The sequence below is a fragment of the Geotrypetes seraphini genome, chromosome 1 (assembly GCF_902459505.1).
Source record: "Geotrypetes seraphini chromosome 1, aGeoSer1.1, whole genome shotgun sequence".
NCBI lineage: Eukaryota > Metazoa > Chordata > Amphibia > Gymnophiona > Dermophiidae > Geotrypetes > Geotrypetes seraphini.
This window is the reverse complement of record NC_047084.1, coordinates 40,978,852-41,002,079: the sequence shown is the minus strand read 5'-3', so window position 1 is coordinate 41,002,079 and position 23,228 is coordinate 40,978,852. Positions and strand designations below refer to the sequence as shown.

General features: G+C 44.3%; 1 protein-coding gene across 2 annotated transcripts in view; it reads left to right on the top strand.

The window, feature by feature from the left end:
* The window catches only part of CWC27 (CWC27 spliceosome associated cyclophilin), a 320,007-nt gene that overhangs the window by 17,738 nt on the left and 279,041 nt on the right, over window positions 1-23,228 (top strand). For both annotated transcript variants that reach the window (XM_033930330.1, XM_033930321.1), the window contains exon 3: window positions 7,370-7,482. In XM_033930330.1, the coding sequence (XP_033786221.1) occupies window positions 7,370-7,482 (113 nt within the window). The remainder of the gene's footprint in view (window positions 1-7,369; window positions 7,483-23,228) is intronic.

Here is a 23,228-nt window from a genome sequence, read left to right as displayed (position 1 = left end):
TTTTGATATATTAGTGATGATAAGAAGTGCAAAAGTGGCATTTTGAGACTCAAAGGAGAAGGGGAGAAACATGTAGAAGCTGATTAAGAAAAGGCTGAATTGTGTAACATATATTTCTGTTCTGTGTTCACGGCTGAAGCACCGGGAGCGGGACCACAGAAAACAAACATAAATAAGGATGGAGGAGTAATAAACCCTGATCAATTTTCAGAGAATTGTGTTTGTGAGGAGAACGCTAAAATAAAGATAGACAAAGCGATGGGGCCAGATGGTATACATCCAAGGGTGCTGAAGGAACTTAGAGAAGATCTGGTGGCTCCGCTGACTGACCTTTTCAATGAGTCTTTAGAGTCGGGAGTAGTACCAGATGACAGGAGAAGGGCTGACGAGGTCCCTTTCCACAAAAGTGGAAGTAAGGAAGAAGTAGGGCATTACATGCTGGTAAGTCTTGACTTCTGTGGTAAGCAAATTAATGGAAATGCTTTTAAAACAGAGAATGGTGAGGATTTTGGAATCCTGTGGATTACAGGACCGGAGGCAACATGGATTCACTAGAGGTAGATCATGTCAGACAAATCTGATCAATTTCTTTGACTGGGTGACCAGAGAATTGGATAGAGGGTGTTCACTAGATGTGGTGTACACTTCCCCCTCCGCATTCACGGTGATAGGGAAACGACAAGGCAGCGAATAACTTTTCGTATGTTATTCGGGGGTTTTCTGTAAAAAAACAAAAAAAGACATAAAACTGCAAAGAACCTGACCTGTTCCAGTGAAGAAAAAGTGCAGCTGGTAGGATCGATTTTTCTCTGTGCAACGCCGGGAACAGTGATTTCCTGTGATGTAAATTTGGGGGTGGGGCCTTTGATCGAAAAACCATGAATACGGAGGAGGGAGTGTATTTAGATTTTAGCAAAGCCTTTGACAGTGTACCACACAGACGTCTAATAAATAAACTGAGTGCCCTCGAGATGGGTTCCAAAGTGATGGGCTGGGTGAAGAACTGGTTGAGTGGAAGGTGACAGAGGGTAGTGGTCAATGGAGATCGCTCTGAGGAAAGGGATGTTACCAATGATGTGCCTCAAGGTTCTGTTCTTGGGCCTGTTCTTTTTAACATTTTTATTAACGATATTGCTGAAGGATTGTCGGGTAAGATTTGCCTCTATGCGGGATGATAGCAAAATCTGCAATAGAGTAGACACACTGAATGGTGTGAATAAAGACCTGGCGAAGCTTGAAGAATGGTCTGAAATTTGGCAGCTAAAATTTAAAGCTAAGAACCTGAGGGAAGGGTACAGTTTAGGGGGTGAAGAATGTATGTGTATGACAGAAGAGCGTGACTTGGGTGTGCTTGTATGTGATGATCTTAAGGTGGCCAAGCAGATTGAAAAGGTGACGGCGAAAGCTAGAAGGATGCTAGGTTGCATAGGGAGAGGTAAGGCAGTAGGAAAAAGGAGGTATTGATGCCCCTGTTTAAGACTTTATTGAGACCTCATTTAGAATATTGTGTACAATTCTCGAGGCCACACCTTCAAAAAGATATAAAAAGGATGGAGTCTGTCCAGAGGAAGGCTACTAAAATGGTGCACGGTCTTTGTCATAAGGAGTATGGGGACAAACTTAAAGATCTCAATTTATATACTTTGGAGGAGAGGCGAGAGAGGGGAGATATGAGAGACGTTTAAATACTTACATAATGTATATGTGCATGAGTCAAGTCTCTTTCATTTGAAAGGAAGCTCTGGAATGAGAGGGCATACGATGAAGTTAAGAGGTGATAAGGTCTGGAGTGATATAAGGAAATACTTTTTTATAGAAAGGGTGGTAAATGCGTGGAAGAGGACCTGGGATTGGCACGTGGGATCTCTCAGAGAGAAAGGGATAATGGTTACTGTGGATGGGCAGACTAGATGGGCCATATGGCCTTTATCTGCCATCATGTTTCTACTGGAGTCTCCGTCAAAGCTCACTCCATCCCATCTAAAGCATCTCAGCTGTCAAAGCCCTCCCCAGCCCATCCTCAACTGAATGGCCATATATGGGACACAGACTGTGCAAGTCTGCTCAGTATTGGCCTTAGTTCTATATGCCTCTCCAATCTGTTGACCACGATGCCCTACAAAACATTCAGAAAAAAATCTTAAAACTATACTATTCAAGAAATATGTCAAATGATTTAACTAAACCTGATCAACCCTCTCCAGATCCCGACGCATACTATATCTGTTAACCTTGTAATCTCCCTGTGAATGCCCAGGCCAATTCTTGTTGTAAACCGCCTAGAACTGAATGGTGTTGGCAGAATAGAAGACACCAATGTAATGTAATGTAATTTTCTGATTAGAGATCCTCTGTGTTCATCCCATGCTTTTTTGAACTCTGTCACCATTTTCCTCTCTACCACATCACTCGGGAGAGCATTCCAGGCATCCACCACCCTCTCTGTAAAGAAGAATTTCCTAGCATTACTCTTCAGTCTACCACTCCTCAACCTCTCTGATTTTACCATTTTCCTTTTTATGGAAAATATTTTGTTTTATGTTAATACCTTTCAAGTATTTGAATGTCTGAATCATATCTCCTCTGTCCCCTCCCTTTCCTCTAGGGCAGTGGTCTCAAAGTTGCGGCCCGGGAGCCACATGCCCGCCAGTATGTTTATCATAATCACAAAAGTAAAATAAAACAGTTTCTTGATCATGTCTCTTTAGCTATAAATTACAATATAGTTTATAAATCTTTCCTTTTGGCTAAGTCTTAATAATAATAGAGTTTTACCTCATGCAAAATTGTCATTTCTTTTGGTGCTTCTTTTTGGATGTAGAGACGCCAACGCATTTTCACGCATAATTCACAGCACATTTGCAAGTTTATAATTGTCCCCTGAAGAAGGTAACAGAGTCGCTGAAACTCAGATCCTAGTTGGTACTTTCTTTGGAACGTTGACTGGTTTTATTATTTCTTAAAATATTTGTGATTAGATTTTGATTAAAACTGTAAATAAAGGAATTGTTACCAGAGATTAGATCTGACCTCTCCAGTGCCTCTTTTTGTTTGTTTTGCTTTGCCTCGAGGCTTGGTACCTTCTTTCCTTTTCCCCATTTCTTTAATAAGACATTAACTATTTTTTCTGAGGCCCTCCAAGTACCTACAAATCCAAAATGTGGCCCTGTAAAGGGTTTGAGTTTGAGACCACTGCTCTAGGGTATATATATTCAGGGATTCCAGTCTCTCATACATCTTTTGTTGCAAACCTCTTTGGAGGATTCTAGTTCTCAGTTTGAGGCAGGCGACCAGGGGTTGGTGACAGCCCTAGATCAGGAAGAGGATCCTACGCTGCGCAGGCTATTTAAGCCAGCAGATTTAACTGAGGTTAATTCAGTTTCTCAGTGGGAGTTGGATTTAGAGACCCTGAAAGTTTCTACTTCCCAGCTGTTGCTGATGAGCAGTACCAAGTCACAGACCATGTGTTTCCCTTCATACCCGGAGATTAACAGGATGATAACGGAGCATTGTGAGACACTTGAGGGTCTTTTAATGGTGGCCAGGGCAGTGATAAAATTGTATCCCATGGGTTCTGATATCTAGCAGTTATTTACTCCACCTAAGGTGGATTCTCTGGTGGCTCAAGTTACTAAAAGAACTTCTCTGCCTAGTGAAGAGTAGTCCTGAAGGATTCTCAGGATCACAGGGTGAACTTACTCTTCAAATGGCAGTTTGAAGCATTGGCAATAGGCCTTAAAGCTAAAGCCGCAACTTCCTTTGTGGTGCGGGCAGTCATAAGTTGCTAGAATAAGACCTCACAGGGGGCCTGGGTACCCTCCTATTGTACTGGCCAGGATGGACTATGTGGTGGATGCTATTTGACATGCTTAGGGTCATGCCTAAAGAATCAGCATATTCAATCTCCATCCACAGAATGCTCTGGATCAGGTAGTGGGAGGGAGATTCAGCATCTAATGCCACCTTGAGCAAGCTTCCTTTTAAGGAACAGATGCTTTTTTGAAAGAACTAGACATCTTGATGATCAGTGTGATGAATCGTTGTCCCAAGTTCTTGCTGGACAGTAAGAAACGAAATACTGGGTGTTCCAGTCGTAGTTCCTTTCACAGTTACAGAAAACCGTGTTATGGGACTGTGGGCTCCTTATTCCAAAGGTCCTTCCATAGTGCTAGACTAGTGGTTCTCAATCCCTAATGGATATGCATGAGAGAGATTTGCAAATAATGGAGGAGACACGCCTGCAAATATGTCTTATGCATATTCATTAGGGATATCTTGAAAACCCAACTGGCTGGGGGGTCCCCTAGGACAGGGTTGAGAGCCACTGCTCTAGACAGAGGTTTTGTGGTACTCCACATGATGGAGACTAGTAATCAGAGAAAGCTCCATCTTTTTAATGCTCTGTAGTGTCTTTTCGTCAGGAAGCCTTGAAACCATTGTAATACCATTCCTGAAATTCCTATTTCAGGTTGTCTTATTTTATCAGCAACGTGTGGTTGACCATGTCAAATGCTATTGAGACATTGAACTGTAGTAGTAACATTTGTTTACCTGTACTTAATACTGATCTTACTCTTGATGTCTGATCAATCAAGCATGTTTCTCTGTTTGTTTCTGAACCATGTTGGGAAGACAATAGTAGATTTGTTTTGAAATATAATCTTTTAACTGGGCAGCAACTACAAATTCTATCAACTTTGTTATGAATGGTATGCTTGTTACTGGTCTGTAGCTTGAAGCTTGAGATAGATCTAGATAGGTGTAAGTAGAATGTCCCTAAATTCCTCTGAGAACCATCCTTGCCATAGTGTAGAGTTAAATCATCTTGACTAACCAATTTAACACTTCTTTTGGCACATCTCAATAGAGGTAGGATGGGCATTGATCCAGTTGGCATTTTTTTTTCAGTCTATTCACCAGAGGACTTAGTTCTGTTGTGACCGTATTGAATGCTGTCCATGTTCTGTCCACTGGTATATTGAGTAAATTACTTGTAGGAATAGTATTTTCTAGTTGATTGACTGCTATATTATCAAATAGTTTAAATGTATTCTCTATCTTATTCGCAAAGCATGATGCTAGTGAGTTGGGTGTGGAGAAGCTACATTTGAGGCAGTCATTGCTGTGCAGTCTGCCAGTTTTGTTAGAATTTTGAACAATTTAAGTCTAGTTTTGTCTACCCTGATCATATCATCAGAGTATACCACTTATCTACAAAAGTGACTGCAGAAGTTTACATAGGTAAAATTAAATGTAAACAAAGAAAAAAAACTCCATTAATTAGATAGGATAGTAAAATCACACCAGACCATTCAATCCCATTATAAAACTAATACTAAAAAATTTAAAATGAAAAAACCTAAAAATTACTAATAAAAATAATTAACCCAACTTCCCTGGGAGAGCAATACGAAAAGCTTGAAAAAAAAGATTTGAAGGAAACGTTTAAAACATGCTACCAATTCAGTTTCTTAGAAAGCTTGTAGAAGAGCATTCCACAAAGTTAAAGTTAAAAAGAACGCTCCGTTCTGAGCAGATTCTATCCTAATGTTCTTCAACTCCGGTTCCTTTTCATAATGATTGTTTACACTTTGATAATCATGTCAAAAACATGAGGAAAAAACAAATAGAGGTATTTATTTAGATTTGTTTGCCTTATCCAATGTGAGGTATTCATAGCAAAATTACAATTCATAAAATTCAATAACTATTTAAAGTTATATTCGTGTATGATATGTAGAGAATACCTGATAGTTTTCTGATAGTCATGGTGCGGTTTGTGATCTTGGACAAGTCATGTTACCCTCCAGTGTATCCAGGGGCTGCTATTTACTTGGATATAGGTTCAGGAGAAGTTCCACAGGATGGAAATTCCTCTCTTAGGCAGTAAGGGAAGAGCTTCCCATCCTGAGACTTGTTAAATTGGACACAAAACACTGAAGGCTTCAAGAGCAGAATATTTGAGGTTTATTTAATAAATGCAAAGTAAATATCAAATTAAAAGTAATTTTGTGTTCAAGGAAGGAATAAGAAAACGCATTACATTCTCCTGTTCTAATTCCTTCAAAGGCGAAGAGCTATACATTTTATCCTTTCCCTGACATCTCTTTCCACCATTAGCATACAATAGCATGACATCCAGACTTTCCAAACACGTACATCCTGTGGAGCCTGGTACATTTACAAAAACATATATTTCCAATATAATTATTCAGTTAACTCTGTATATCCTGGACCGAAAATAAAATCACAATGTAAAAGACAGACCATTCAGAGACAAAATTTAGGCCTAGAGTAAGGGAATGGGATTTGATATACCACCTTTTGTTTATGTTTATTAAAAAATCTTTATATACCACTTAAATAACCAAAAAAGGATCAATGCGGTTAGCAATACAATTCAATCAAAGTTATGAAAAGAACTCCATTTAAATAGTAAAGCTAAAAAAGAATAGAAAAAAAGACATTTCTGTGCTTAACAGTTTACATATTATATATATACATATACACATAGGGGACTTTTTATCAAGCTGTGGTAGGGGTTTAATGCATTTAATACAGCGCGTTAAACCGCCTGCCGCGCTAGCCGCTAACGCCTGCATTGAGCAGATGTTAGTTTTTTAGCCGGCCGCGGGGGTTAGTGCGTGATGAAAAGTCCGACGCGCTAACCCCGCTAGCGCGGCTTGATAAAAGGACCCCATAGTTATTTTGTATATGTGGCAGTGAAAGTTAAGTTACTTTTCCAGGGTTGAGCTGCAGTGGGAATCTCAGGCCACTGCACTAACCATTAGGGTACTCCTCTAGTAGACATTCATAGAGGTCCTTAAGGGCATTGTGCTACTGCTTTTGCTTTTGCAATGTTAGTACTCACTGTACCTGAAATGTAACTTCTTTTGAGTTCAGATTTACAAAGGTAAGTAATCAAATCTAAAATCCAAATCCACTCTTTGAGAATAAGTAAGAGGGTGATAGTTTTATAAATATCAGTTACTGATTTCATTCCTCCAACTTCTCTATAGGCATTTCTGTATTACAGTTCTGAATTTCATTGCATAATTTTCCAGTTGGAATTTGATAGCTGCCTTACTTTGCAAAATTTATGTAAAAGTTTCAACAAGTTAGAATTCAAGATATCATTCAAACGTAGGCTATCAATGTTGTTGTTCAGTTACTTATACCTAGGATTACCATATGACTCCAGAAAAAGGAGGGCAAATTGAGACATCTGGGTTTTACTTCCATTGCTTTCATTGGAAATAAAATCCAGATGTCTCAATCAGTCTTCCCTTTTCTGGAGCCATATGGTAACCCTACTTATACATGCACTTCAAACCAGAGAACTTCATAAAAAACAAATTTTTTTTTCCAGGATACTACGATGACACAATATTTCATAGAGTTGTGCCAGGATTTATAATACAGGGAGGTGATCCCAGTGGTACTGGGTCAGGTGGTGATTCTATTTATGGACATCCCTTTAAGGTTAGAATATGTTTTTAACTATATTTTGCTATGTTTTCAATGAATAAATAATACTTGGGTGTTTTCCATCTTTAAAATAGTCCTCTTCATTCCCAGTGCTGGGAGATTTTAGGCAAGCAGACTGTTTTTAGAGTGAATGATTACTTTTCATGCAGGACCCACAGTTTTGAAAGTTCTGAGCACAAATGAATGTTTTCTTATTTTGCAGTGTAGTAATATTTGTATTCAAAAGAATTTGTTGGCATTTACAGTACACCTGCTTTGAGTAGCCTGTAAGTGCCAGCTAACTGCTCATTTGAACCTATACGTTGGAGGAGTTATTGAGAGAACAAGTATGCTTATCTTTGTGATGTTTAAAATCCTTTCAAAATATCCAAAAATTAGCGTTTTGGTACAGGGCTCTCTAATTGGCTTCCTTTAAATGTCTAGTTTTGTGAAATCTGGCACCGATATGAGTAGACTTAGAGTATTTGCTGCTTATATATATATATATATATATATATATATATATAAGTGCCTCTACATATATATTTAAAGTCCCAAGTGATGCGTCGCTTTTTTATTTTTTTGAGCATGTATTTTTATAGCCACTTCACAGTATATGTGTTGCTAAATACTCACATATTTTATGTTGGGTTATATGTGTTTTTCTATGCGGTTTGTATTCAGTAAGCCTTTTGTAAAATACCTTGTACATTTTCAACTTCTGAACTTGTATATCCCTTTTCCTGCCTAGACAAGCTTATGTTTAGGGCTGTACCTGATACTCTGCACTCTTCTATGCCTTTTTTGAAGTATGAAAATCATTTAAGTTTTGCATTGATTCCATCCTCTTGCTATCTAGTCATCCCCTGTGTTTATTCCATTCCTTATTGAGTTCTATAGATGGTTCTATAGATAGTAAGGAAGATAACCAAATAAGAGGATCCAATGAAAAATTCTTTATTCATTATGTTATTTCCAAATTTTGCAGTTTTGTAAAACACTTATTACATTGGTACAAGCAGTATATCAAGTGAAATCAATCCAATCCTATTCTATGGCACAGAATTAAAGAGACTCGATATAGCCATATTTCGGCAGCAATGCTTGCGTCAGGAGTCAAAAGTTCTGTCACTGAGGTTTTTTCCCCCCATTACTTACATTTTCTGTGTAAAAATATTTCCTGATTTTGCTCTTAAGTTTACCTGCTTGTAGTTTTATTTCATGATGTTTAGTTCTTCAGCTTTCCTGTCTTTGAAAAACATTTGTTTGTTCATTAATACCTTTTCAAGTATTTAAATGTCTGTATCGTATTTCCTGTGTTCCTTCTTTCCTTGTATGTCTTAAAATTTATTCTCGTGCATCCTTTGGTGCTAACTCCTTACCATTTTTATTATTTTCTTATGAATTGTTTTAACTCTTTTTATATCTTTGGTGATATACAGCCTCCAAAACTGAACACAGTACTCCAAATGGGGCTTCCCCAGTAACTTGTATAGTGACAGTATTACCTTCTCCCTTCTGCTGCTTAGACGTCTCTATGTGTCCCGATTGTCACTAGATAGATCTGTTTGGGCTGAAGTGGGCTTCAATGGCAACTCCATTTACTGAAAATTAAGCCAGTGCCAGGCAGACTTCCGCAGTCTGTGCCCTGAAAATAAGAACATAAGACATGCCATACTGGGACAGACTGAAGGTCCATCAAGCCTAGCATCCTGTTTCCAACAGTGGCCAACCCAGATCCCAAGTACCTAGCTAGATCCCAAGTAGTAAAACAGATTTTATGCTACTTATCCTATGAAGAAGCAGTGGATTGCCCCAAGCCATCTCAATAATGTCAAGAACAGCTCAAGATCAAAAAATGCATATGGTTTATGGTTTAAGTTTATTTAATGTGCCGCCTTTCCTCAACAGCAACAAAGCGGTTTACAATATGTTGTCCTGTCATATACTAGGAGTTTTTCTTGTTGGACAGAATGGATGGACCATGCTGATCTTTTCTTCCCTCTGTTATGTTACTATGCTATGCTCCTCTCTGTGCTGCTTAGTAACCTTCTGGCATTGGCCACTGCCTTATCACATTGTTTAACCACCTTGAGATCTTATCTTTTTTCTCAGTCTGTGCATATCACTGCTTTGCCCCATCAAACTGTATTTATTCACATTAAACCTTAATTGCCAAGCATTAGCTTAAACCAGTGTTTCCCAACCCTGTCCTGGAGGACCACCAGCCAGTCAGGTTTTCAGTATAGTCTTAATGAATATGCATGAGAGAGATTTGCATGTAATAGAGTGACAGGTATGCAAATCTGTTCCATGAATATTCATTAAGGTTATCCTGAAAACCTGACTGGCTGGTGGTCTTACAGAACAGACTTTGACATGCAGCTCCTGATTGGTAAGGCCCGACTTTAGTACAGGAAGAGGCGGTTGGAGCATACAGCGAGTGATTTCCTTCACTTGCCGGCTCTCCGGCTGCTCTCTCCTGCCTCTCCCGCTGCCCTCTCCAATCTCCCCCACGAAAAACCGTATTCGCAGTTTTTCCAGATTCGTGGGGGTTCCCCAAATGGAACCCCCGTGAAAATTGGGGGAGTACTGTATACTAAGAATGACAGGATATTGAATACTTAAAAAATGAGATGAGAAAAAATTTTTTATATACCAAAAATAGTAATCTCACTCATACAGTAAATGCAATTATTGTATCTCACTAATTTTTCCCTTATGCTCAAGAGATATAAAGCTCTTTAGAGAGTAAACCCCATTATCCCAGGACAAGCAGGCAGCATATTCTTGACTGATGGGTGACGGCACCGACGGAGCCCCGGTACGGACAATTTTAGAGTGATTGCACTCTAAGAACTTTAGAAAGTTCTAGCTCGGCCGCACCGCGCACGCGCGAGTGCCTTCCCGCCCGACAGAGGCGCGCGGTCCCTCAGTTTCTTAGTTTCCGCGGAGCTAAGAAGACGCGTTTTCAACGGCTGTTGAAACTTTTTTCTCTTTGCCTTCCCGCTCGCGTAAACTTTTGATTATTTAATCTTATTTCTTTTCTTTTTTCTATTTTGTAAAAAAAAAAAAAAAAAAAAATCCTTCATTTTTTCTTTAATTTAATCTTTCCCCGGCGGGGCCTTCTGCCACCATCGAAGCCTCGGCCTTCGATTTGGCTGAAGCCGTTTTTCCTTTCATGCCCCCTCAACCGGGTTTTAAAAAGTGCCAGCGGTGTGCTCGGCCTATATCTCTCACGGACCCACACAACTGGTGTTTACAGTGTTTGGGTCCTGAGCATCAGGCCTCTACTTGCACCCGCTGTGCCACTCTAAAAAAACGGACATTAAAAAATCGCCAAATCCAGCAGCGATTATTGTTCGGTGCCGAGATGTCCGACCCCGTTCCATCGACTCCAGCTTCGGCACCGATTCAGTCGGCACCCTCTTCTTCGACGCCGCGTGATTCCGCACCGGCGTCTCACCAGTCAGGTAAGCCGGCTAAGAAGCCTTCCCCGCTGGAGCGTCCTCCGGTCTCGAGTGCAGTGAGTCCAATCCTGCCGACTGTGAGACGCCAGCGGAAGCGTTCCGCCCCTATAGAGGTGAGTCCCTCGACATCGGGCTCCTCATCTCCGGGGCGTCGAACGGCACCGCAGGTACCGCAGAAGAAAAAGGCGGTACCGGTGCCATCCCTTGATGACCGCATCACGGCCATCCTTCAGGTGCAGCTTAAGGACCAATTGAAACAGCTCCTTCCTGCTATCCTGGCTCCGAACCTTCCGGTGCCGGTCCGCACCGAGCTACCGGTACTGATTGTGGAACAGCCTGTGTTACCTGCTTCCACTATTTCGGTACCGCTTCAACTAACCTCATCGGTATCGATGCCAGTTCTTGCACCGGAGCCGAGAGCTCACCATCAATCGGTGCAGACTTCGGCACCGGTGCGACCGATAACATCTCCTGACTCGATATCGATGAGGTCGGGTAAGTCGTTACACAAAACCCGACACTTACAATCATCGACACCTGAGTCTCGGGACCATACTCCCCATGTCAGGGATCCTGATCTGTGGGGAGACTCAGAGGAACCCTTTCTTTCTGAAGGCGAATGTTCCTCAGAGGAGGAGGATTCAACTGTCCCTGACCCATCCTCCAAACAAGTCACTTCCTCTTTCTCCTGCTTTTTGAAAGAGATGTGTGACTCCTTATCCATTCCTTTGGAGGCTGAATCCAAAAAGTCCAAAGCTTTTTTGGATGCCCTTGATTTTGACCAGCCTCCAAAGGAATTTTTGAAACTCCCTCTTCATGACATCTTGAGGGAGACTTTCTATAAGAATTTAGAGACTCCTTTAACTGTCCCAGGGGCCCCACGTAAACTGGATTCTCTATATAAGGTAATTCCCATTCCTGGGTTCGACAAACCTCAACTTCCACACGAATCCTTAACTGTCGAATCCACCCTTAAAAAATCTTCAGGAGCCAGTGTATATGCATCGGTACCTCCTGGCAGAGAAGGTAGAGCCATGGATAAATTTGGTAAGAGGCTCTACCAAAATGCTATGTTAGCAAATAGAGCTAGCAATTATGCTTTTCATTTTTCTTTTTATTTAAAGCATCTCCTTACCACCATGGCTTCCTTCGAAAAGTACCTTCCTTCACGAAAACATCACTCCTTTCATACCTGCTTGTCGTCTCTTTTTCAATTATGTAAGTGGACACTCGATCCTGTAACTCTGCAGTCTATCTTCACTCAATGGGGCACTCCTCAGATAGACCTCTTTGCAGCTCCTCACAATCACCAGCTGCCCCTATTCTGCTCCAGACTTTACTCTCCTCACCGTCTGGCAGCGGATGCTTTTCTCCTAGACTGGTCGAATCTGTTCCTGTACGCCTTCCCTCCTCTGCCTCTAATGTTGAGAACCTTATTCAAGCTCAAGAGGGAACGAGCCACAATGATTCTGATTGCTCCGAGGTGGCCCAGGCAACATTGGTTCTCCCTTCTACTTCAACTCAGTTCCAGGGAACCTTTTCTTCTTCCTCTGTTTCCTTCTCTGCTTACGCAACAGCAGGAAACCCTTCTACATCCCAACCTCCAGTCTCTGCACCTGACAGCTTGGTATCTCTCGGGCTGACATCTCATGATACTCTTTTATCTCAGCCTGTTCGTTCCATTCTGAATGCCTCCAGGAAACCAACCACTCTGCAATGTTACCATCAGAAGTGGACGAGATTTTCCTCCTGGTGTCTTCTTCATCATCTTGATCCAACTTCTCTGGCAGTGGAGACATTGTTGGATTATTTGCTTTCTTTGTCTGACTCTGGCCTTAAGTCCTCTTCCATCAGAGTCCACCTCAGTGCCATTGCAGCTTTTCATGAGCCAGTCCATGGAAAACTTCTCTCAGCTCATCCCCTGGTATCCAGGTTCATGCGAGGGCTTTTCAATGTGAAACCACCTCTTAAAGCCCCTCCTGTTATCTGGGATCTCAATGTGGTTCTTTCCGCCTTAATGAAGCCTCCATTTGAACCTTTGGCTACCTCTCCTTTCAAGTTTCTCACTTGGAAAGTGCTTTTCCTTATTGCTCTTACCTCTGCCAGGAGGGTCAGTGAGCTTCATGCACTGGTCGCAGATCCACCTTTTACGGTTTTTCACCATGACAAGGTGGTTTTGCGTACACATCCAAAGTTTCTCCCTAAGGTTGTCTCTGAATTCCATCTCAACCAATCCATTGTTCTACCTGTTTTCTTTCCAAAACCTCATTCTCATTCTGGAGAACAAGCTTTACATACTTTGGATTGTAAAAGGGCTCTGGCTTACTATCTAGAGCGTACGAAACCCCACAGATCAGTTCCCCAACTTTTTCTGTCCTTTGATCCAAATAAATTGGGACGTCCCGTTTCTAAACGTACGTTGTCTAATTGGCTGGCAGCGTGCATTTCATTCTGTTATGCTCAGACCGGACTGACACTGGAAGGTTCTGTCACGGCCCATAGAGTCAGAGCAATGGCAGCTTCTGTAGCTTTCCTCCGTTCTACTCCTATTGAGGAAATCTGCAAGGCTGCTACTTGGTCCTCAGTTCACACTTTTACATCTCATTATTGTCTGGATGCTTTCTCCAGACGGGATGGACACTTCGGCCAATCTGTTTTGCAAAATTTGTTTTCCTAATGGCCAACCTTCCCTCCATCCCTCTTTTTGTTAGCTTGGAGGTCACCCATCAGTCAAGAATATGCTGCCTGCTTGTCCTGGGATAAAGCACAGTTACTTACCGTAACAGGTGTTATCCAGGGACAGCAGGCAGATATTCTTGCGTCCCACCCACCTCCCCGGGTTGGCTTCTTAGCTGGCTTATACTAACTGAGGGACCGCGCGCCTCTGTCGGGCGGGAAGGCACTCGCGCGTGCGCGGTGCGGCCGAGCTAGAACTTTCTAAAGTTCTTAGAGTGCAATCACTCTAAAATTGTCCGTACCGGGGCTCCGTCGGTGCCGTCACCCATCAGTCAAGAATATCTGCCTGCTGTCCCTGGATAACACCTGTTACAGTAAGTAACTGTGCTTTGCGGAGCTTACCATCCAGTCATTCTATATGGTAACATTTATTTTTTGCTTATTTTTTTGTTATTGTATTTGCTTTTAAACTTTCATTTTAAACTTTGCAACTTATGTAACTATGAAATCGCCTTGCTTGGTGGAATAAATAAGCCATTTATCTTAAATGTGACTTGGGTGGGGGGGGGGGGGGTCCCAACGCGGCCCCGTTTTGATAACTTTCTCAGGGGACCCAAAATGAAAAGCTCTCAGATACTACAAACGTTCAGGTACTCTAAAAGTTGATCTCAATGGTGCTTGGCATAAGAACTGTGAACTGCCCTGTAAGGGCTTTCAATTCACTTGCTTGGTGGCGTGGCTGTTTACAGTGTTACATCTCTGCAAACGACAAATGTGAAATAAACTTATAATTTCAAAATGTAATCTTTCATAAATGCTTTCACTGAGAAAATTTCCACAAAAAATTTTGGCACAAGGGGAAGTGTCTGTCATACATACCAAAGTTTAAAGGTGATCAGTTCTTTCCCTAGCAACAGCAGCAGATGAATCCAGAGACCAATGGGATAGCTCACATCTACCAGCAGGCGGAGATAGAGAAACTGATTAACAGGTGGTCCTATTGGCTGGCACTCCTCCTGTTTATTCAGTATTCTCTATCTCCCAGCAGGTGAAAGTCGCTATTCAACTAGCTCCTGGATTCTGGCTGTGACTGGAAAATTATTTTCTCCTGTTGAGGTTTCTCTTCAGTGAGACTGCCATTCTGTTTCTCCTATTGAGGTTTCTCTTCAGTGAGCTGGCAATGCTATTTCTCCTGTGGAGAGTTTCTCTTCAGTGAGTTGTCAGTACTATTTCTCCTGTTGAGATCTTCTCTTCAGTGAGACAGGGGTGTCCGGCTGAACAGTGCCGGCTTTAGAGGTTACACTTGGGCCCCCCCTTGTCCCTGCCTCACCCTCCCTCCAATGATAGAGGGTCTGCCCTGGTCCCTATTTTTTCTTCTTTCCCATTAAAAAAAAAAAAGGGACTACACAGCTGAATTTTTGCCCTGCTCGTGCTGAGCAGCCGATGTTTCCCGGCGTCTACCGGCACTATTCAGTAGGTTGTGAGTATGTGTTTTATTCTACTTGTCTTTGAACTTTGTGGTTGTGTGAGAGCTGTGGGTTCTTGCCTATGGCAGTTTTGTTTTGTGGTGGAATGTGTTTTTATATGAGGTTGCTTCGGTGAGGTGGCCTCTGTCACGGCTCCGGGTGTGTTATACAATATCTGAACTGGAGCTGGGTCTTTCTGGAGCGCGGGTGGTACGAGCTTGTGCTCCCCTGCTGTTGGGAGCCGTGCGCCTTTTCCCCTTTCCTCCCCGAGGTGTGTTTTGCAATGTTTATTGCAATTTGTGTAGGATGCGGCTGCACTATTATATTTATGCCTGTATATATATATATATATATATATATATGTATATATATATATATATACTTCGGCTATGGACTCCGAGTCTGTTGTGGGTGGCAATGTTCTCGGAGCTGGCCTGTTTTGGCGCGAAACAGTCCGCGCTTGGGTCGCCAGCACCGCGTCACTCGGGGAGTTATTCTAGGCGGCTGACTTTCTCAGCGCGGGCCTCGACTTCTGCTGTGCGGGGCGGTGTGCTTCTGTTTTGGCGATGAGCTCCCGGTCTGTTTTGTACAGCGCTTTTAGGGGAGCCAGCCGGTTTTGATTCTGGCGGGAAAGTGCCCGCGCTTGGGCCCCCAGCGCCGCGGGGTTCAGTGACTCGTGTCCTGCAGCTGACTTATAAGCGGGTACCGCGGCTTCTTTTTGTTTCGGGGTTGGATCGTCAGCCCTGTTGGAAACAGCTTTGCCCCGTATTGCAGTGCTCAAGTTTGCTGTGGTGTATATTCCACAGGCTTCTCTTGCCGAAGCAAAAGGAAAAAAAAAATAAATAAATAAATGCAGCTAGTTGTTCTTGGGGGCTGTCAATTTATATCCCTAGGCACTTACACATAAGGTTCTGCCCTGGGTTTGGCTGCCTACGCTTGGTTGTGCTACCTTATGGGTTGGCAGACAGCACGGTGGAGTAGGTGACAAGGGCATGCCCGTGTTTCATTCAGGTGCTTCATTGCCTCACTCGGGGTTCTGATAACGTGCGGCGGTGTTGGAGGTTTCCTTAGGCCTTCTGCCTATGGGCTGCGTGCCTATGTGCTGCGTGCGTCTGGTTGTGCTCTAGCATGTTTCTTCATGGTAGTATGCAGGAATTCCGAGTTAGGGGTCTCTCTTGAGGCCTGATGGTTCTTTTCTTCTTCCTGTGGGCCAGCTTGTCTCCAGGGTTGGCTGATTTGTCACGCTTATCGCGTGGTGGTCGCCTTCATGGCGCGAGCTAGACGGCCTTCCGCTCTAGTAGAATGGTCTAAGTGGCTGCTGATCCCTAGGGGCGAGAACCTCTGCTTGCGAGTTCGTAGGGTAGCTTGCGCTGTATGCCCATTGAATTCACCCCTTAAGCTCTCTTTTGGAGTGGAAATCTGGTCTGTTCCGGCCAGGTACAGCTCGTTTCTCTGGAGAGGCATAGGCTGCTTCTGGATTACGCTTGGTGCGCCTTGTCTTTCCTTTGCATGCTTAAAGTTCAGGCAGGTTGCTGAGTGTCCTCATGCTCCCTTTCACATCGCAAGACGATGTTCTTTTTCCAGGTTTGCATTTTTCTCGTGAGGGAGTAGTCGCTTTACTGTCAGGTCAGGGAGCTGTGGACATTTTTCAGGATGCTTGCACCTTTGCATCCTCCTCAGGTTTCCAGTTCGTTCATGGAGTCTCTCTGGTTTGTGTTTCTCTTTGAAGTGTTGCTGATCCTCGGGACAGTTCTTTCTTAGGGTACCACTTAATATTGGGTGGCCAAGACGGGGGACATTGAGCAGGCTGGATTCCATTCTGCTGCATTAGTTTCTCAGGATTACCCATTTCTGCAGTCAACCTGGGAGTATATTTACATTTTCACTATGGGCTCCGAATCGGCACTAGGTTTGCCTGCCTCTCTTGGAGCAGCACTTTCGGTTTTGGCACATTCCATTTCGCCTACCCAAGGGTTCATTTGCGCTACCAGGCAATTCATCTGATTTCTTCTTGACTGCCTGCTTGATTCGGACGACTTCCAGTCGGGTCTTTTTGAAAGGTCACTTGGATACACAAAGTCAGAGGCGTGAAGAAAGTACAAGCGTTTTTTATTCACAGCATGCCGGGACTCTAGTGCAGTTAATAGCCTGCCTACTAGAGTGTCAGAAACAGGAAATACACGGACTTTTATGCCCTTTTCGCAAACTAATATATGCAAAAACTACAATTTTCATTTGTTACTTCTATAACTTTCTACAATTATTATTGGTCCTAAGCCAGCACTTATGATAGGCTCAGGGATACAACTTATAGTCCTATAGGAAACTAGCTCATTTCTCTGCTTATCTAAATCTTACAGGTCTAAAGGCTACATGTACAGAAGGGCAGGGCACATCATGGCTCAAACTCTTATCTATTCAGCTTACAATGTGGTAGGGCAAGGACATACATTTCAGGCAGATGCAGTCAATAGATTATACACTGTTTTCAGCTATGTAGGCCAGAGCAATATTTTAAACAACAGTTAACTATTTCATGACCCTACATTCCCCCCTTTCAGGCTGGCGTACCTAAGGAGCCAAGCCTGACAAAATAAAGTTAGGGGTCAGGAAAGTCGGGGTCCCCAGTGGGTAAGGGATGATACTGGGAGAGGGCAAGGGCCAATTCAGCAGTGGTTGACAGCAGAGTCCACAGTGTGGTGAAGAAATTTCATAGCCAGTGGAACTAAACAAGGTAGACAACATAGTACCAGGGAGGACAAAGCAGTTATCAGCAGAATTGTTTTCAGGGTCATACCAGACGGTAACCAAGAGCCCAGGGAACCAGAGAACCAGTCTGTATTGAGGCCATGCCAGGTTTGAACAGGAACATGAGCCAGTTTGGTGATACGATCCACAACTTCCTCAATCACTTTACCATCATCATCAAGTTCAAGGCAACAGTTGGAAAGGTTGAATTTACCACAGACACCCCCTTCAGCAGCTAGTAAATAGTCCAAAGCTAGACGATTCTGATAAATAGCAGTGCGCATTTTAGCATTCGTTCTGCCAATGGTACTCAAAGCTCTGGAAGTCTCATTGGTTATCAGTTCAAGTACAGCTTGTAGACGAATAATGCGGTTCAGCATGTAGATTGGGGTCCGATAGCCCCAGGTGCCATCTTCGGCCCATGTGGCAGGTCCGTAAACAGCAATGATCCGTTCTGCAGGCCAGTCATTACCCCATTCACCTATTTTAAGGGAATTGGTGGAAGTAGACCGCTTTTGGCGACCCCTGGTGTTGAATACAGGGGCTCCCAGGTGTTCACCATCAGCCAGCGGTAACAGGAAGAAGCTGGGGCGGATCATGCCGAGTACACAAGTTCCAGTCCAATTTGCTGGCAACCAGGAGTATGCAAATAAGCCGCAGAGCCAGTATCGACCATCAGGGGCTGGCCAGTGATCATAGGAGATACCCTTGAGTAGATTCTGGAGGGGACTACCTGGCAGAGTGGAGGTGAGGTTAGCAGGCCAGGGAGTCCAGGTAGCTGTTGTGGCATTGAAGGACCAGAGCGAGGTACATTTGAGGTGTCCAACTTGAACATTGAAGGGACCATCAATCCGCTGCAGGCAGTGAGAGGCAATAATGGAGGTCCGCAAAGTCCATCGAGGAGGCCGAGGAGTGGAAGCAAAAGTAAGGTTCTGTGTAGATAAGCTTAACATGTCTAACTGCTTTGCCTCCCATGGCCATTGCTCACCCATATTAGTGCCACCACAAACAAAACAATTGCTAATATTAAGGGTTTGTCCAATAGCCTCAGCAAACTGTATAAACAAGTTTCGAGTAACTGCTGGAATTTCAATGTCTACTTTCATGTTTTCATAAAACTGTGGAAATACAATGGAGTGATGTACTGATGCTCGGGGTCGGGTCACTACATGGATGTATAGGTCTGCACCTGGGTCAGACCCTTTGCCTGAAATTCTAAACCCAATACGCCATTTCACATACTCTAATTTCTGATTCCAATTTTGGGGTTTCATGATAGTGAAGGAAACTGGGTTGCAGGCCCCTATCGGGCAGGTTGGGCTAGGCATAGGGCCTAAACGTAGAGTAGCAGAAGCTGGGGGCGGCTGGCCTTTTCCGTGGGTTAGGGGGTAAGTAGCCCACTTAATCTGATGGTCATATTGACAGGCAAAGGCACCATACTTTCTCTGCCTGTACAGTGGAGAGATTATAAAAGGGCACATGTATTTATCACATGTGGAGTAATATCTCTGCCAACTGAGGGACCCACAAGTAACAGAATACTTAGAGTTCTCCAGACCTGCAGCCCTATCAGCAACCCCACATGCATCAAAATACACAGTTACTGGCTTCCTGGGATCCACTATGGGAGTTTGGTTAACAAGCGGACCATCAGCCCCATTAATGCGGACTTCTACCCATTTTTCATCTTTAATACTAGTGGGTTGGTAACATATGACTCCATCAGTGGTTCGGCACTTACGATAATTGACTCCCTCATAGGAACAGACATCAGATAAGGGAGCAATATGACAACGGAATTGGGTTCTATACAGGAGGGCCATTTCTACCTGATTTCCATTACGGACCTCAGAAAGACATGGTTTACAGGACTTAAGGGGTTGTGCCTGAGCTTCTGGCACAACAGGAAACAAATACAAAAGGAAGAAGCATAAGACAGTAAGAAGAAAACAGCAGTCGGATATAACACATAGGAGCATTCGGCAATGTATACACAGAAAACCCATTTGTCACAGAGTGACTCTCAATGCACATAGAAGAAGGTTCAATTGGGGCAGTGGTTAACCACAAACAGTCAGTAAAACTCAAACACTTATGAAAAGGTTATATTCAGAACATCTGTAATGAAACCAGGTTTCGTGTCCGGACACCTTGACAGCTGTAGGGGAAGAAATGAGGATAGTGAAAGGGCCTGTCCACCTAGGTTTTAGGGGGTCTGACTTCCAAGTTTTTAGCCATACCGTATCCCCAGGGATGTATCCATGGACTTGTGTAGCTATCGGTAGTGGGGCCCTTTCCAGGACCCATTTGTGGAGCTCTTGAAGGGCCTTAGCTAAAGATTGGACCTGACTCTGGAGGATATCTGATCCCAGAGTAGCAAAGGAACCAGGATCTGGGTTCACAATGGGTGGTGGCCGGCCGAACATGAGCTCAAATGGGGACAATTTAGTGGGTTTAGATGGGGTACATCTAATCTGAAATAGGACAGAGGGCAGCAGGACAGGCCAGGACAGATTGGTTTCTTCAATTCGTTTCGTGAGAAGGGTCTTAAGAGTTCTGTTCATTCTTTCGACCTGACCAGAGCTCTCAGGATGGTAAGCAGCATGTAACTTCCATTCAATTTGGAGAGCCTGAGCAGTTTGTTGGACAACATCAGCAATGAAAGCAGGGCCGTTGTCACTGCCTATAGAAACAGGAAGACCAAAGCGCGGAATTATGTCGTTTAGGAGGTGCTGGGTTACTTCTCTGGCGCGTTCAGTGCGAGTAGGGAAGGCTTCAACCCATCTAGTCAGAGTGTCTGTGAAGACTAGAAGGTGACTGAAGGAACGGGAAGTGGGCATGTGGGTGAAGTCTACAGACAGAACCTGCATCGGATATGTTCCAATGGGTTGGTGTCCAGGAGGTGGCAGTCGTCTGATTGGGGAATTTATTCTAGAACAGACAACACACTGTCGGACCGTATTCCGGACTAGCTGATCAAGGTGATTGATAAAGAAATGTCTCTTGAGAGTCATTTTCATAGCGGGTTCTCCAGAGTGTGCCAAATCATGGCATCTTTTGACAATCGTGAGGGCCAGATGTTGAGGAATGAATATGAGGGTACCCACTGTGCTCGTGTTTGAAGTATCAGTGTGTGGGTCTGGATTGGCACTTGAATTGGCACATATTTGTATCCACCCCCCTTTCAGGACAGACTGGCCCGAAAGAGTGCGGGCCCAAGTCTGTTCCTGAGAAGTGTATTGGGGTGTAAGGGAGTCCAGAAAAGGAATGATGGTGTACAGAGGAGCCGAAGGAGGGGGGCAGAGGCTGGCAGCTCGGGCTGTGCGGTCGGCAAGGGCATTGCCACGTGAGATGAGATCAGTGACACGACGGTGGGCACGACAGTGCATAACCGCGACACGGGAGGGCAATTTAACAGCCTCAAGGAGGTCAAGAATGAGGGAAGCATGATGGATCAGGCGGCCGGAGGCTGTAATGAAACCTCGATGTTTCCAGATGGCCCCATGGGCATGCAAGGTAAGGAAAGCATATTTGGAGTCAGTGTAGATGTTGCAAGACTGAGAGGCAGAGTGGCGAAGGGCAGAAGTGAGGGCATACAGCTCAGCTTCTTGGGCGGAAGTGCCAGAGGGCAGAGGGCCCATGAGTAAAGGGGAAGTGGCAGAGACTACTGCATAACCAGCAATACGAGTACCAGAAGGGGTGACAGACGAACTGCCATCTGTGAAAAGAGTGAGATCAGGATCCCGGAGGGGGATATCAGTGAGATCAGGACGGGAAGAATAAACTAAGTCAACGGTGTCAAGGCAGTTGTGCACGACCGGCTGGGAGGAGATAGGGAGGAGAGTGGAGGGGTCAAGGAGTGAAGAAACAACAAGAGAGACCTGTGGGTTTTCACAAAGAAGGGCTTGGTATTTAAGGAGGCGCTCATTCGTGAGCCACAGGGAGCCTTTATGTTCTAGAAGAGAGGTCACACAATGTGGGACAAAGAGGTCAATATGTTGGCCAAAAGTGAGTTTATTAGCGTGCTGTAAGAGATCTGATACGGCGGCAATTGCCCGAAGGCAGGGAGGCCACCCAGCAGCAACAGGATCCAATTGTCGAGAGAGATAGGCAATGGGCCTACGCCAAGAACCAAGGAATTGAGTAAGGACTCCGGCTGCGATACCAGATTTTTCATGAACATAGAGCTGGAAAGGTTTGGAGGGGTCAGGAAGGCCAAGGGCAGGAGCCTGAGTCAGAAGTTTTTGGAGGCAGCGAAAAGACCGCTCCTGAAGTTGGGTCCAGACAAAAGGGGCTGAGTCAGCGCCCTTGGTGGAATCATACAGAGGACGAGCAATAGTACTGAAATCAGGGATCCAGATGCGACAGTATCCGGCAATACCGAGGAAGGCGCGCAGGGCTTTGCGAGTATCAGGAACAGGGAGACTACAGACAGCCTGGACACGGGTGTGGGGAAGGGACCTGGTACCCTGGGAAATATGAAACCCAAGGTAGGTGACACGAGGAAGGCACAACTGAGCCTTCCGGAGAGACACACGGTATCCGCAATGGAGGAGAAACTGAAGGAGAGAGCGAGTGTCCTCCTGACAAGCAGAGATAGATAGAGAGCAGAGAAGAAGATCATCTACGTACTGCAGGACTTGGGAATCAGATGAAGGGGAGAAATTAGCAAGGTCTGAAGCAAGGGTGGTGCTGAATAGAGTGGGGCTATTTTTAAAGCCCTGGGGTAGACGGGTCCAGGTTACTTGGGAGGTTTGTCCAGTGGAAGGGTTTTCCCATTGGAATGCAAAAATTGGCTGACTGGTAGGGGCTAACCGACAACAAAAGAATGCATCCTTGAGATCCAAAACAGTGAAGTAGGTAGCTCCAGGGGGAACCAATCCCAACAGGGTATAAGGATTAGGGACAGTAGGATGGATATCCTCTACAAGACGGTTGACAGCACGGAGGTCCTGGACGGGGCGGTAATCAGGGGGATCACCGGGTTTCAAAACTGGAAGGAGTGGGGTATTCCAAGGTGATTTGCAAGGAACCAAAAACCCACAATCTAGCAAACGAGACAAATGGACGTGTATTCCCTGGAGAGCAGACTGGGATATGCGGTACTGCTTGATAGAGACCGGACTGGCAGAAGCCTTGAGGGTAACAACAAAGGGTGGGATGTTACGTGCTAGTCCGGGGGACCCAGACTCAGCCCAAACAGTTGAATCAAGGCCCTCAAGAAAATCAGGTACAGAGAGTGGGGGTTTGCTTGCCATGGGTTCTGACAATAGGGAACAGAGGAAGCTTGGTGAGGGGGCAGTGGAGCGGTCAGGAATGGGTGTGAGGTTTGCAGAAGGAAGGTCCATAGTCAGACCATGAGAGGACAGACGAATAGTGGCTCCCAAGCGCTGGAGAAGGT